The sequence below is a fragment of the Lontra canadensis genome, unplaced genomic scaffold (assembly GCF_010015895.1).
Source record: "Lontra canadensis isolate GAN:19392208 unplaced genomic scaffold, GSC_riverotter_1.0 scaffold74, whole genome shotgun sequence".
NCBI classification, from domain to species: domain Eukaryota; kingdom Metazoa; phylum Chordata; class Mammalia; order Carnivora; family Mustelidae; genus Lontra; species Lontra canadensis.
Genome location: NW_022631068.1, coordinates 2,065,895 through 2,080,046, shown reverse-complemented (window position 1 = coordinate 2,080,046; position 14,152 = coordinate 2,065,895). Strand labels below are relative to the sequence as shown.

The 14,152-nt window shown below is 37.2% G+C and overlaps 1 protein-coding gene across 4 annotated transcripts in view; it reads right to left on the bottom strand.

The window, feature by feature from the left end:
* Nucleotides 1-10,985: 10,985 nt before the first annotated feature.
* The window catches only part of NUCB2 (nucleobindin 2), a 47,665-nt gene continuing 44,498 nt past the window's right edge, over nucleotides 10,986-14,152 (bottom strand). For all 4 annotated transcript variants that reach the window (XM_032881135.1, XM_032881133.1, XM_032881134.1 and 1 more), the window contains 3 exons: nucleotides 12,003-12,173; nucleotides 11,646-11,727; nucleotides 10,986-11,099 (listed from right to left, as the gene is read on the bottom strand). In XM_032881135.1, coding sequence (XP_032737026.1) covers nucleotides 11,092-11,099; nucleotides 11,646-11,727; nucleotides 12,003-12,173 — 261 coding nt within the window. In that variant the 3' untranslated portion in view covers nucleotides 10,986-11,091. The remainder of the gene's footprint in view (nucleotides 11,100-11,645; nucleotides 11,728-12,002; nucleotides 12,174-14,152) is intronic.

The window sequence follows — 14,152 nt, the reverse complement described above, 5'->3', positions numbered from 1 at the left end:
CGCTGGAAGGGCGGGGCGACTGGGAGGTGGGGGTGAGGTTGGTTGTGGGGGAGCGTCGGGGGCTGGCAAAAGTGAAGCTCCGCGCAGGCCTTGGGGCCTTGGGCCTAGGTCACTGACACGGGAGCTGTCAGCAGTTTACGTCCAGGCGGCGCTCCAGCCAAGCGCGGCGGAGGACGGCGGTCATTGCTGGTGAACGGAATGCGGGAGGGCGCCCGGGAGGGCGCCGCGGAGGGGGTCTCTGCTCTCAGGGTACAGCACGTGGCTCAATCAGCTGAACTTCCCATTCTTGATTTTGGCTTAGGTCGCGATCTCAGGGTGGTGAGATTAGCCCCCCAAGGTTCCCTGCTGAGCGGGGAGTCTGAGATTCTTAGACTCCCTCTGCCCCTCCCCTCATACTGAGCGGACGCCATGCTCTCTGAAAAAAAAAAAAAAATATATATATATATATATATATACATACACATGCATATGCATGTATGCATATATAGGTAGATAGACAGAAGCCTGGGTGGCTCAGTTGGTTAAATGTCTGCCTTTGGCTCAGGTATTGATCCTGGGGTCAAGGATAGAGTCCCATATCGGGCTCCCTGCTCAGTAGGGAGCCTGCTTCTCCCTCTTCCTGCTTCTCCCCCTGCCTGCCCCTCCCCTGCTTGTGCTTTCTCTCTGACAAATACATAAAATCTTTAAAAAAAACAAGACAAAAACACACAAAAAAGTCTATGTGTGTGTGTGTGTGTGTGTGTGTATGTGTATGTGTATGTGTGCATATATATATGTATGTACATATATATGTATATATCTTTAAGGATATATGGAGACACACACACACATATATATATATCTTTAAAATAAATTTACATTCGGAATGTTAAAATAAAATTACATTCTGTACCCCCAGAACACTTTAGTCAAACATCAAAAAGCAGCCCTTAATTTCCCTTATGAACCAAAATGTGGCTTCTGACCTCCTTCAGCAAAACCTAACATGTTCACTCAGTAATCATTGTTTTACCATATCCAGAACAGCTTTTAAGTGAGTTTTAACTACAAAGTTCAGAACACAAGTGGCAGTGCATACTATAAATGCATACACCTCTTGCCCCAGCATCTTGCATTCCAGGATTCTCATTGATCCTATTTAATTTTTTCCTTGCCTCATTAAAAACAATGTATGTAATCTATAGAAAATCACAGACAGACCTGGACTCAAGACCCAAGTTCCAGCTATGCCACCAATGACTGTGGGACAGTGGGTGAGTTACCTCAGTTTCCACTTCTCTAAAATGGAGATGGTAAAGTCTTCCCTGCAGGGCTGTTTTAAGAATTACAGGATCAGGCAGGGTGTGAATGAAGACTTCGCGGTACTGTCAGTAACTAAGCAAATGTTTACACTCTCATATACCTGCAGAACAGCATGCAGAGGGGAAAGAGCATAGAACTGGGAGGTGGGCAGGCCACCCACACGGATACCAACTTGCTGAGGGATCTTCAGAAGGTCACAGTTTCTGAGCCAGAGTTTTAACAAGGGATCTACAAGGTTAGGTCCAGCTATAGAATTCTATAATCCAACTGCTACCTCTTGGAGGGAGTCAACCTGAGGAGAAGTCCTCTCCTGGTATTACTGACATCATTAAATAACTTCCCCCAAAGGAAGTTAGTTGGTGAATCTCCCTATTTGCCCAGCAAACCACTCTGCAAGCCACTAGGATTTCCACTTCTATGCTACAACTGGAAGCAGGGGTTGGGTACTCAGAAATGCTGGGAAAGGAATTCTTTCTTTGGTACATGATCTCTAAGGCCCTCAGATTGTACAACTCTATAACTGTGTTTTGCAAACAACCCATTCTTTCAACATTGCCAAGTTTGTCTTTTTCCCCCAGAAAATTACACAAAATATTACATTATTTTTTTCTGATTTTACTTTTAGCATAATTAAAAACAAAGCTATACAAATGATGACTAGAATAATATTTTCTGACAAATATTGCACCGGGAGAATTTTTACAATGTAACATCAAAAAACAAATATAAATACAACAAACTTGTATAAAGTCTCTGTGTCTTCCTGATTATCAAATTAAAATCCAGTTATTTGTAGGTTTTTTTTTTTGAGTGACCCAATTTTCTGAAGAGACCAAAAAGAATTAAGTCTAAATACACTTCAGATTAATAAAATTTCTGTCCAAACTTTAAAATTAACAGAACACTTTTGGCCACATATTTAGAAAAGGGTACATTTTTAATTCAATGTTTAAATTGAAAAAAATTCCACAATCCCCCAAATTTAGCAATAACAAAATAACCTTTAAAATAGGATGTATACATTATTCAACGTTTTTTAAAACATAAAAAATATTGATAAAATACGGATTTTGCAGCACTGTTTTCCTTCATGAAAACGAAAGGCAAAATTCTTTTCACTTTTTAATTCCAGGACACAGTTTTTTCAGAAGAGACAGAATAACTAATGGTTCCTTCCACACCTATTTTAGGCATAAGCTTTCATATAAATGTACACATATTGCTCCTGAAATATGATCTTTCAATTAGGGGCATAAAAATTGGTACACAGACATTTTGAAAATTGCAAGGGCTTATTATAACCTTCATGTGTGCTAACACATCCTGGACTAACAGCTTCAAAGAAAGAAACACCTTTACTGAAAAGGAGCTCCTTCCTCCACTTCTGCTAAAGTACTGGGCCCTCCAGAGCTCTTCCATTCTCAGGCCCTGAAACTAGATGGGAAGGTGTAAACAGAGCTATCTGGAAGTCACCAGAACCATCCCAAAAGAATGAAATGGTTGCTCTGGGCATTAACTGGCTGAAAATTACCCTTAAAATAAAATTCTTAGCCTCTACTGTATTTCACATAAATTTTTTATAAATTAATCCTGTTTCAATAAAGTCACCTCTACATCTACATTAGTGGTAATACAACAGACTCCCTTGGAGAAAAGATGAATAGTTTGGGATTTTGAGAGAAGGGCAGAATTCATTAGAAAGGCCTGATAATATACCCCAAAAGCTGATGGCAGTGGTGCTAATAACTTTCTATATCACTCAAAGCTTTCTCCATTGACTCAGGAGATGCATTAGAAACACAGCTGTGGGAAAGTCAGTACAAGAATGGAAAATGGGAGAGTTCATAGAGAGAAAAGAACTTAATCAAAGCTCAGATCAGGGCAGCTGGGTGGCTCAGTCTGTTGAGCATCCAACTCTGGCTTTCCGGATCTGGTCTAGTGCGTTGTGGTCTCAAGACTGCAGGATGGAGCCACCTCAGCTCCGTGCTCAGCAGGGAGTCTGCCTGGGGATTCTCTACCTACGCCCCTCTCACCCTAAAATAAATTAATAAATCTTAAAAACAAAAAACAAACAAAAAGTCCTCAGGTCATCTGGGCAAAAAATTATGCTACTTCTCTTCTAATCAGAGATTGCAAAATTCATGTCATGGTCTTTCTATTACAAAAAAAGAATACTTTTCTCCCCTTTTATTAACAACTGCAAGACAGAAAATGTCTGCTGGAATGCACAAAATACTTTAAAAAACTATTATCACTTAAGGAGGTACAAAAAAGCAGAAGAATTGGACAACGGACATTCGTCAGAGTCTGAATGCTATGCATCTGCTCCATAGCTGGTTCACTCTGTGGAAGAGGAGTCAGGAACTCTACTCATTAGTTAGAAATTTTGTTTAGGGTTAGAATTACTCTCTCCAGGGGTTCCTCCAGGAATGACTGCAGCTTGCCCAAATAGCTCTAGAAAACCCCTCTAGAAATGACTGCCTGCTTGCCTAAATAGCTCTGCCTTTCTGCAAGTCTGGTTTTTCTTTTCCACAGTATCAATCATGAATCTCAATGAAACATGCTGTAAATATCAAAGAGAGTGAAAATACATACACGAAAGGAAACAAGAAATGTATGTAGGATTAGAACTGAGAGTTAATCAGAAAAAAAAATTAAAATACAAACATCCATTGCTCAATACTATAGAATAAGAAGATGAGGGGATCCTGGGTGGCTCAGTTATTAAGCATCTGCCTTTGGCTCAGGTCATCCCCAGTCCTGGGATCCTTGCTCAGCAGGAAGCCTGCTTCTCCCTCTCCCACTCCCCCTGCTTGTGTTCCTTCTCTGGCTGTCTCTCTGTCAAAAAAATAAATAAAATTAAAAAAAAAAAAAGATGATGATGACAGGAGTTTTAAATTGTTGTGTTTGACAAAAATGCTTCAATACTACCACAAAAATGTTTAAACACTAAGAGGCATGGCAAATGTTTTAGAAAAGGAAAAAAATCTGTAAGACATCACTACACTAATAAGGAAATATTTACCTTTAAATATTTACCTTTAAATATCTATCTTGGTATTGATATACCAAGAGAAGAAAGGGTAAAATTCAAAAGTAAAACAAACTACTCAAATCACTTTAACCACTGAAGGGTAATAGTGAACAGTAAAATAGGTAAAATAACATCGTATAAGACAAATACAGAATATGGCACAGACTGTACATGGGTTTCATACTCTACACACAAGGACTCTAAAATGAGGGTAGGGATTTAGTTAAATGACACATATTTTCATATCACTAAAAATCTACATTTCAGGTGGACTAAAATTGAACAAAAATAACATTTTAATACAATGATTCATGGGAGAAAGCAAAGAACTAGATGGAATCTTATTTCTTCTCTCTCACTTTTAAAGCACTGAGACAAGTCATAGCTTTAAAATCATGTGGATATAAATCATTACCCTTTTTAAATTTCATGGAGCAGCAAAACACAAGAATTGTAAAATAAAATATTTTAACATCTTAATGACAAGATCTATATTCATAGTCCCGGAAATCTTGGAAAATACACTTATTACTAAGAATAAAGCAAAAAGAGATAAGGAAATTTGCACAGCAAAAGTCAAATATATTGCTTGCAATAAATTATAAACACAACCAAATTTGTTTACAGGCAAGCACAGCTCCGAAATTAAATAGAAGGGTAAGCTTTTAGGGAAAAATACACTTGTCAAGAGCTGGCTAACAACCAAGCTGGCATGTGGCATTCATCAGAATAGGACTAATGCCAATTAAAATGTAAACTAAAAGTTCTGCATGGAAAACTGTAGACATCTATAAACATGAAATATAGGGGGTTTTTTCCTACATAATTCTACAGGTAATGTTGAGGGAAAATCTAAATACCTAAAATTAAATGAAAAGATTTATTGGTTTTGCTTCGCTTTTGTCTTAATAAGGAGGCTGGCAATACTAGCCAGTAACCATAAATTCAAATTTTTCAATTTGGTGTCTTTACCACTTGCTGCTGCTGCTTGTTCTGGCTCACTTCTTGGATTGTCTAAGAAAAGGGATTAATCCATAGCAAACTACTCCTTCAAAAAATAAACTAAACGCGAGTAAGGAAAAATTGGATAATGACATTGATAATGACACTGATAATGACATTGTGGGGGGAAAAAAAAGTGAAGGACAAGACCAGGTTTCCCTCAAATCTTGTAAGCAAGTTGTCATTACAGTCTTTCATTCTTTCACCAACAAGGAGCAAAAAAGTACACTTTGCACTTTACTCAACTCCCCTTAGTCTCCCAATTAAAAAAAAAAAAAAAAACCAAAGTATTAAGTTGAGGCACCAGTGGTTAAGGGTGAAAGCAGACTTCTTCAGCAGGTTCTTCAAGGGATAATAAAAATCTCACATGAAAACGATGAAGGTCATCATCTAACTCTGGCTCTATTTTAACTTTCTTCTTCATTGTACCGCACAGCTATAAAACAAAGATTACATTTTAGGCACTAACCAGAATTAGGCTTGTCAAAATTTCTGCCTCAAGAAAATAGATTTCTCACGCCCTCTTTTATTAGCTAGGCTATCTTAAAAACAACATTCTCACAAAACTGTACAATTTCCTTTATATATTTCTTTCTGTGAAAAATAGATGTGGATTTAGGTTTTGGTAATATAATCTGTTCAATTAGCATAGAAAATTATGCTGTTATAAACATAGTTTGGTTAAAAAAAAATGTAGAGCCACATATCAAAGTATTTTTTTTACCACTATTCCTATACTGCAGTTTCTTTAAGCAAGAGTCAAATATTCTAAAGGACTATCATCTTTTAAAATCTAATTTTAATTATATATACCTAAGTATACCTAATTATTATTATATATAATATATATAATAATATATACCTAATTATATATACCTAAGTATAAAATGTATATGCTTCATGAAAACTCATATGTGAAACGAAACCTGAAATTACTAAAACATACCAGTAGGTCAGCTAAATCAAAGAATACGGAATGCCTAAAAAGTATTAGGAAGAATGGTATAGGGGCACCTGAGTGGCTCAGTTAGTTAAGCATAGGACTCTTGATTTTGGCTCAGGTAATGATCTCAGGGTCCTGAAATGAAGCCACATGATGGGCTCCACACTCAGTGGTAAGCCTGCCTGAGATACTCTCCCTCTCCTTCTACCCCTCCCCACACTCGTGTGCGCTCTTTCTCTCTCTCTAAAACTAATAAATAAATATTTTAAAAATAAAAAGAAGAGTGGTATAAATGAAACACAGGATTAATACTTTCTAACAGAGCTGTAAAGAATACTATTAGCAACTCTGTTAAGAAACAATATTCACTCATAAATGCCCAATACTCATAAGAATTGGAATTCCTTAAGTCCATAGATAAAGTTGGACTAACAATTTTTTTTCCATTTTAAACATTTTTATTTATTCATTTGAAAGAGAGAGAGAGAGAGCACAAGCAGCGGGAGGGGAAGAGTGAGCAGGGGAAGCAGACACCCAGCTGAACAGGGAATTTGACATGCAGGGCTCAATCCCAGGACCTGGAGACCCATGACCTGAGCCCAGGGCAGACACTTAACCATTTGAGCCACTCCGGTGCCCCTAATTATTTTAATAATATAAATTATAAAAATTTGCTGAAAACTGTGAGGTATGTCTACAGTAATATCCACCCATTATTACTCATTCCAAAAGGTCATTTTAAGAAATGTCTCTAAATGATTCTCCAATTATATTTTTAATTGAATATATTTGACATATAACATCATGTAAATGTAAGATGTACATGTTACTTTGATATATTTATATATTCTCATACGATTACCCTGTATCCATATTTATCATATTATGTAATCATAGTACAATACTGTTGTCTCCAATGCCTTTTTTTTTTTTTAAGATTTTATTTATTTATGACAAAGAGAGATAGCAAGAGAGGGAACACAAGCGCAGGGGAGCTGGAAAGGGAGAAGCAGACTCCCCACTGAGTAGGGAGCCCGATGTGGGGCTTGATCCCAGGACCCTGGGATCATGACCTGAGCCAAAGGCAGACTCTTAACAACTGATCCACCCAGGCATGCCTCCAATGCCTTTTTTTTTTTTTTTTAAGATTTTATTTATTTATTTGACAGATAGAGATCACAAGCAGGCAGAGAGGCAGGCAGAGAGAGAGAGAGAGAGAGAGATAGAGAGGAGGAAGCAGGCTCCCTGCTGAGCAGAGAGCCCTATATGGGGCTCGATCCCAGAACCCTGGGATCATGACCCGAGCCGAAGGCAGAGGCTTTAACCCACTGAGCCACCCAGGCGCCCCTCCAATGCCTTTCTGATTGAACTCCAGTCCACCATCTAAAAAAGTTTACCTTGGCTGAATCCCTGTCTTATCACAGTTTCTTGTCACAGATAAGAGTCATCAACAAAAGGATAAGCCAGATCATTTTTAAATGTTTCCTACAATTTAAACAATAGAGATAGGAATCCTTCTCCATCTCTAAAGAAACAAGGCATTACTCTGTTGAGTGATTTTTTTGTGTGTTTTTTTTAAAGCTATATATAAGTAGAACTTTCCCAGATTGCTACATTTAATTTTGGGATCTGTGATTTAAGAAAAAAAAAAAAATCTGAGGTATCTTTGGAGTATGTCGTCATTATTTTTAAATTTTGTAAAAATGAGGACTAAGAGTTTTAAAAATTATTAATGTGAAGAGACACAATGTAAAATTGTGTCTCTGAGATGTTGGGCATCTGAGTGGCTCAGTCAGCTGAGCATCTGCCTTCAGTTCAGGTCATCATCCTAGGGTCCTGGGACTGAGTCCTGCATCAGGCTCCCTGCTCAGTGGGGAGCCTGCTTCTCTCTCAGCCCCTTCCCTTCTCCCTGCTAGTTCTCTCAAAAATAAAGAAATAAAATCTTTAAAATTATGAGACGTTACAACAGATTAGCTCACTCAACAGCTTTAAACATGCCTTCTTGTAGTACAGAGGTAGTAAAGTTAAATACTAGGATTTCCCAACCACCCTTGCAGCTAGAGTTCCAAATATGATTAGCCCAGTCGACCAGATGCACTCACTTGAGACTTTTGCTCAGAACCAAGTTACATGGGGAGAGAGGCAGCCCATGAGGTGTCTGTCCACTTTTGCCACCACAAATCTCAGCAGAGGTGATTCAGTTCTGGAGCTGGGAACTTTTCTCTGCTGCCTTAATCCAGCAGGAGGAGGCATCTTGAGCTGCCAGGCAGCTTCTCGAATTGTTCCAGAAGCAGCAGCTTTTCTGGCAGCCCACTCTTGTGATGTAGTTCTGAGAAGCTCAGCCTAGGTTCTGTTTCATCTGCCTTCCCAAAGATTCTGTAAGCTCTCTGCACCCCTTAATCAAGCCCCTTATGTTTAATAGCTAAAGAAGATTCCATTATCTACAACCAGGAATCCTAACCTAGACAGAATTTGGTAGCTAGAAGGTACAGCTAGTAAAAGGATCTAAAATATGGAGTTAGCTTAGGTGAGCAGGCAGGGCTTTGGGCAGTGAGACCTCATGCCACTAAGGTTAAAGTATTAGAGGAAGTAGTGGTAGAACATCTGAGTACTAGCATGTGGGCTGCTTCTAGCCCTCAGCAAAGTCTTACAGGAGAGATGTGACTCAGGCTAAGGCTAACAAGACAGTTGGAAAGGAATATAGCATTGCCGAGGGAACAGCTCTCTACAAAACAAACTGACAAGTCCCAAATCTGGAGCCCTGAAAAATTGGAAAAGTCAGCCACTACCATACTTTAATCTGAAACAGTTATCAGTCAGGGTTCTAAGGAAGGTATGAAAGAATCCTCAACCTTTTCCTGCCTTTTCTTTTTCTGCCTCAACCTTTTCTCAAGAATTTTCTGTCAAGTAATGGCAGCCATCCTAAGGAAAGAGATCAGACTCAGACTGTTGTCAGCCCATCCAAACCCAATGGTCCCAATGTTCATTTAAGACCCAAGGGGAGAGAGAGAGCACAGAAGCCAGCAAGTAAAAGATGATGTTCTTATTAAAAACTGTGTCTTGGCAAGATCTTTGTGGTTACTCATTGTAATAACTGAGAAAGACAGACCAGAAACATACTTAGTTTCAAGGAAATTTTTTTCCAAAACCCAAAACCAAACAAATACAAACCCCAAACCTGGCCTGCAACAGCCTGTAACTATTTAAAACATGCTCAAGCCCCTAAACCCAGCATAACAGGAAGTAGCCTAATAATACTGCCCAGCACCCAAGATCGGCACCCTTTCCCTTGCCCACTCAGATGTATCCCTGAAAATTAATGGACAAGAAAAACTTCCTAGAAGGCAGCGCCAAGGGCCCCTGAGGACATTCGACAAGGGAGTTCTTCCCACAAAAGTGAATCAGGGGTTGCCTGATGCAAAAATCAAGGAATATATTCACAGACTGAGCAAAGAGACCTTGTTATTTTTGCCAAGCCGTACCTTTTAAGTGTTATGGATCAGGGGTTGCTATTTTCCTCTCTTCTGAAAGGTCGATTTTATTGCCGTTAACCTGTACCTATCCCCCCATTATGCATTTGGTACTCATGAGGCAGACACCTTGCTTAGTCTGTAGATGGGCAGAACAATAGATCCATAGCCAAACCTGATAGTGGGAACTATACAAGGATATTATGGTCTTTGAGCTATATGCAATAATGGATTGGATGTGGCAGATTTCCTTTTGGGGCAGGGCAAGTGAGTGTTTTCCATGTTTCCAAAGAGTGTACACAGATATATAGGTAGCCAATAAAGCTGTATGGGTTAAAACTCAAAGTTGTGTACGAAACATAACCTCCTTCTTCTTTAGTTAAAGATCCTAACTTTTAGCTGTTTCGAATGCCACAAGGATTTCTCAGATTCCCTAGCAGCTATATGACCAATGAGATGTAAGTTAAAATGTGTGGTTCTCCAGGAACACTCAGTCCAGGAAGCCTGTGCAACTGGGGAGAAGCTCCTTTTCCTCCTCTTGCCCACTGCCTCCAAAAGCAATCTTGGACAGTGAGAATAAGGTAACTTGAGGACAAAAACCATGTACTGAGGATAGCAGAGGAGAGAGTTAGGAACCTGACACCACCTACCTCCAGATTTCCTTTATGGAAGAGGGAAGAATTCCTAGTTAGTTTAAAACACTGTTATCTTTGGTTTTTCTGGGGTTTTTTTTTGTAGCAGAACCTGCTCTTAATAGAGTAGAAAGCAAATATATGAACCCAAAAATGACCTGAAGTCGTAGCAAAAGCTCTTCAGTAGAAGAATTTCTAGCAGTTAAGGTTGCTGGAAGTAGGAAGAAGTTACCAAGAAACACTGAGGGAAAGTGTGGTCTTCTCAGAAGAATTATTAACAACAAAGAGACTTTTATCAAGAGAGGGGATGATAAGCACCTATAAAAGACTATATGAGTAAGTGACGACAATATAAATTTACTTTAAAAGCAGTACAGAAATTTTTCACTTAAACAGTTACTGATAGTTTCATTAAATTATGGCATAATTATGGCCACTGAATTAAATCATTAAAGGAGAACAAATTAAAAAGAAGAGAGGTATGAAAGTGAGAACAGATACTGAGTTTGTATTCTTCCTGGTTGTGGTAGACTTTAATCCTTAAGTATCTGTGTCCTGAAAAGATGTGTTCTCATTTAAAAAGTATCTTCCTTTATTCCATATATGCTTTAAAATATTTATTGAGCAGAAAAAAAAGGAAGGGTGGTAAAAAGATGACACAGATGTTGATTTAACAGTTTTCTTCCAAGTTCTGATAGACTTCGGACTTTAAATGTCTGTTTGGAAAAAAAAAAAAAAGCTCTCATTTTAAAGGTATCTCCCTTTATTCTGAATCTTCATATATATATGTATATATATATATATATACATATATATATATGCACACACACATATATATACATATACACATATATATATTACATGTGTATATATATATAATATCTGTATATATTATATATATAAAGCATTTTAAAAATACACTTAGCTAATCATAGATTACAATTAACATGTTCTCTAACAATATCGATAACTGATTAGAAAGAACTGTGAATAATGTTGAAGTAAATCATTTCACCATAAATACATCTATCAAATTAAATAGCTTTTGAAATGAGCTGATGCATAGACATTTTAGAAGGCTCATTTCTGTACGTTTTTCTGTACTACATTTTTCTGTAGTACAAGTTGTGCTATTTCCCCAAATATATAGTAAATACGATAGATATTAATGATTTGAAATTACATTTGTAATAAACACAGATTTCAATTTATTCAATATTCTTATTTCCTTAAACAAAGGAAAAAAAAATAAAGTTACGCACGTGGCTGGAACTTCAATTCTCCACCAGGCCCTGATGGAGGAATTTCTTGTTGTAATTTTTTTTGTTCCATCTGCTGTACAACCTAGGGCATGGAAAAAGAATGTCTTAAAAGTAAGTATTCTTTTATTTTCTCATGACCTTTGACAAACCACAACAAATGAATTGAAAATTGTTTTCCAAAATGAGATATTCAAGCTCTAAAATTTAGATTAATATTCAACAAAGCAGTTTTTCAAATACTAAAATTTAAAATAATATAGCTAATAGGACATTGAAATATTATATTACAAAAAACACATGTGTTTAGCACAGCACCTAAAATTCCTTTTAATGCCGCAGTCATTGTATAAATACCACCTGATGATATTCCAGCTTCTGAGCCTCAAGTTGGTCATGCTGGCGCTGTAGCTCTTCCTTTTGTCTCTGAAGTTCATCTGCCTTTTTCTTAAGTTCACTTTCTTGTAAAGAGATAAGATTTTCATATTCTTTCAGTTCTTCCTCTGTGAAGAGCTGTTGCTGATCCAATGTCTAAAAGGAAAAAAAAAATGGAAAAAAAATGAGGAAAGAATAATCTTGGATGTCCAACAGGGTTTGACTCAGTTTGAAAATTCTATGATTAGCAAAGTATAAGAGTATCTATCATAATATAGCTTTCAGTAAGAAAGGGGAAATAAGAAAACAAATTTATGTATTTATTTGAGCAAAAGGAAAAATCCAAGGCTAATGAAATTGATTACCTATAGATCAACGAAGAGAACTGGGTAGAAAGGACAGAGAGAATGCAGGAAAAGAAATCATATTTCTCTGAATACAACTTTTTCATACAGGTTTGATTTTTAGAAACTTGTGTTTCATACACTCAAGAAAAGAGAAGAAAGAAAATCCACAAGGACAGGAAAACCCAAACTGACTATAAACAAAAGAAAATAAATTATACTTTTATTTTAAGTGAATAAACAGAAGGGGGAAAAAAGAACTAACCAGCAAACTTTGGGTCACAGTATTCAGACTGCATGCTCAGGTTAAAAACAACAAAAATCTAAACAAATAATAAATTCCTTTTTGCAGAGTTTAGCAATCTGAAACACTATATACATCCTAGGATTGAGGAAATAAGTGGAATAATATTGTGGAAAATAGGAGCCAGGTTTCATATGAAATATGGAAAGAGGAAGAGATAGGATGTTGTACTGGCATTGGACTGAAATTTAAGGAGGTATCAGTATGAACTCACTAAGTTTGTGTTTTGTTTTGATTTTAAGGATTTTATTTATTTACTTGAGAGAGAGAGCGAGCGAGCATGGGTGGGGGAGGGGCAAAGGGAGAAGGAGAAGCAGACTCCATGCTGAGCTGTGTGCTCCACACTGGGCTCTGTACCAGGACCCTGTCCTCAGATCATCCTGAGCCAAAGGCAGACGCCTAACCGACTGAGCCACCCAGGAGCCCCAATGAGTTCGTCAAGTTTTATATATATTGGTACCTAAATATACCAAGATGAATATGAATATAAGTGTATCTGTGTATGTGTATAATTCGTGCATATACAGATACACATAATACAAATATAAATAGATATATGTGTATATATATATAAATAGACACACATTTAGATGTTTTTTAAATTACCCAACTCTATTATCTGACAAAGTCTAGAAGCAAAGACTCTCTGGTAACAAGGAACACATCCAGTGCCCAGATCCTAGTCTGTGATAACGATCTCCACTAAAAGGGACCAGTGTTGCTCAGAAAAATGGCTGATCCCAGAGGTGGGATGGAGAAAGAACGAGATGAGCCTTGAACATTTTATTATGCTAAAAAGTAAGGAAGTCCTCAAAGAATGATAGGAAACATGCCAAAAGGATATAAAAGCCAGTTTGAAGGAACTCCCAGCCAAATGTGGGGCAATTTGGGCATCAAAATAAATCATGATAGTAAGGATTCATTTTTGAATAAAGTAAAGGGATGGGAGGGGATGGGAGAAGGGATAGCTTTTCCTTACTGTAGAAAACCAACTGATAAATATGGAAGGAATGATGGTTAGAAAATCACCATTTGTCAATAGTCATTGTAATAATGGATTCTGGCAAGATTCATCAGTGAATGCTAAAATTAGTAGATAATGAATCTCAAAGTATGCCCTCGAAGACTTTTTTTTTTAAACAGTGGTAATGGTGGTAATGCAATTCTTTTGAAAAATACTTCTACAAAATACATCAACTGCCCTAAAAAGATTCCCTTGGTCTTATTGGTGCTACATTGAGAATCCATCCTACAAAATAACCTTAAACACATAAAAAGCTTTATATAAAAATGTGTTTATAGCAGCACTATCTTTTTAAAAATAAACAGTAAAAGAATGGGTGTCTATTCCTGAGAAAACAGTCAAGCACTTCCATAACTATTAAAGTAATGCTTAAAATTTGTATTTGCAAATACTTTTGATATGATGTTGAGTAATTTTTTTTTTTTTTTAATGCTGACTTCTGATTCTGGCAGTATGGTGGGTT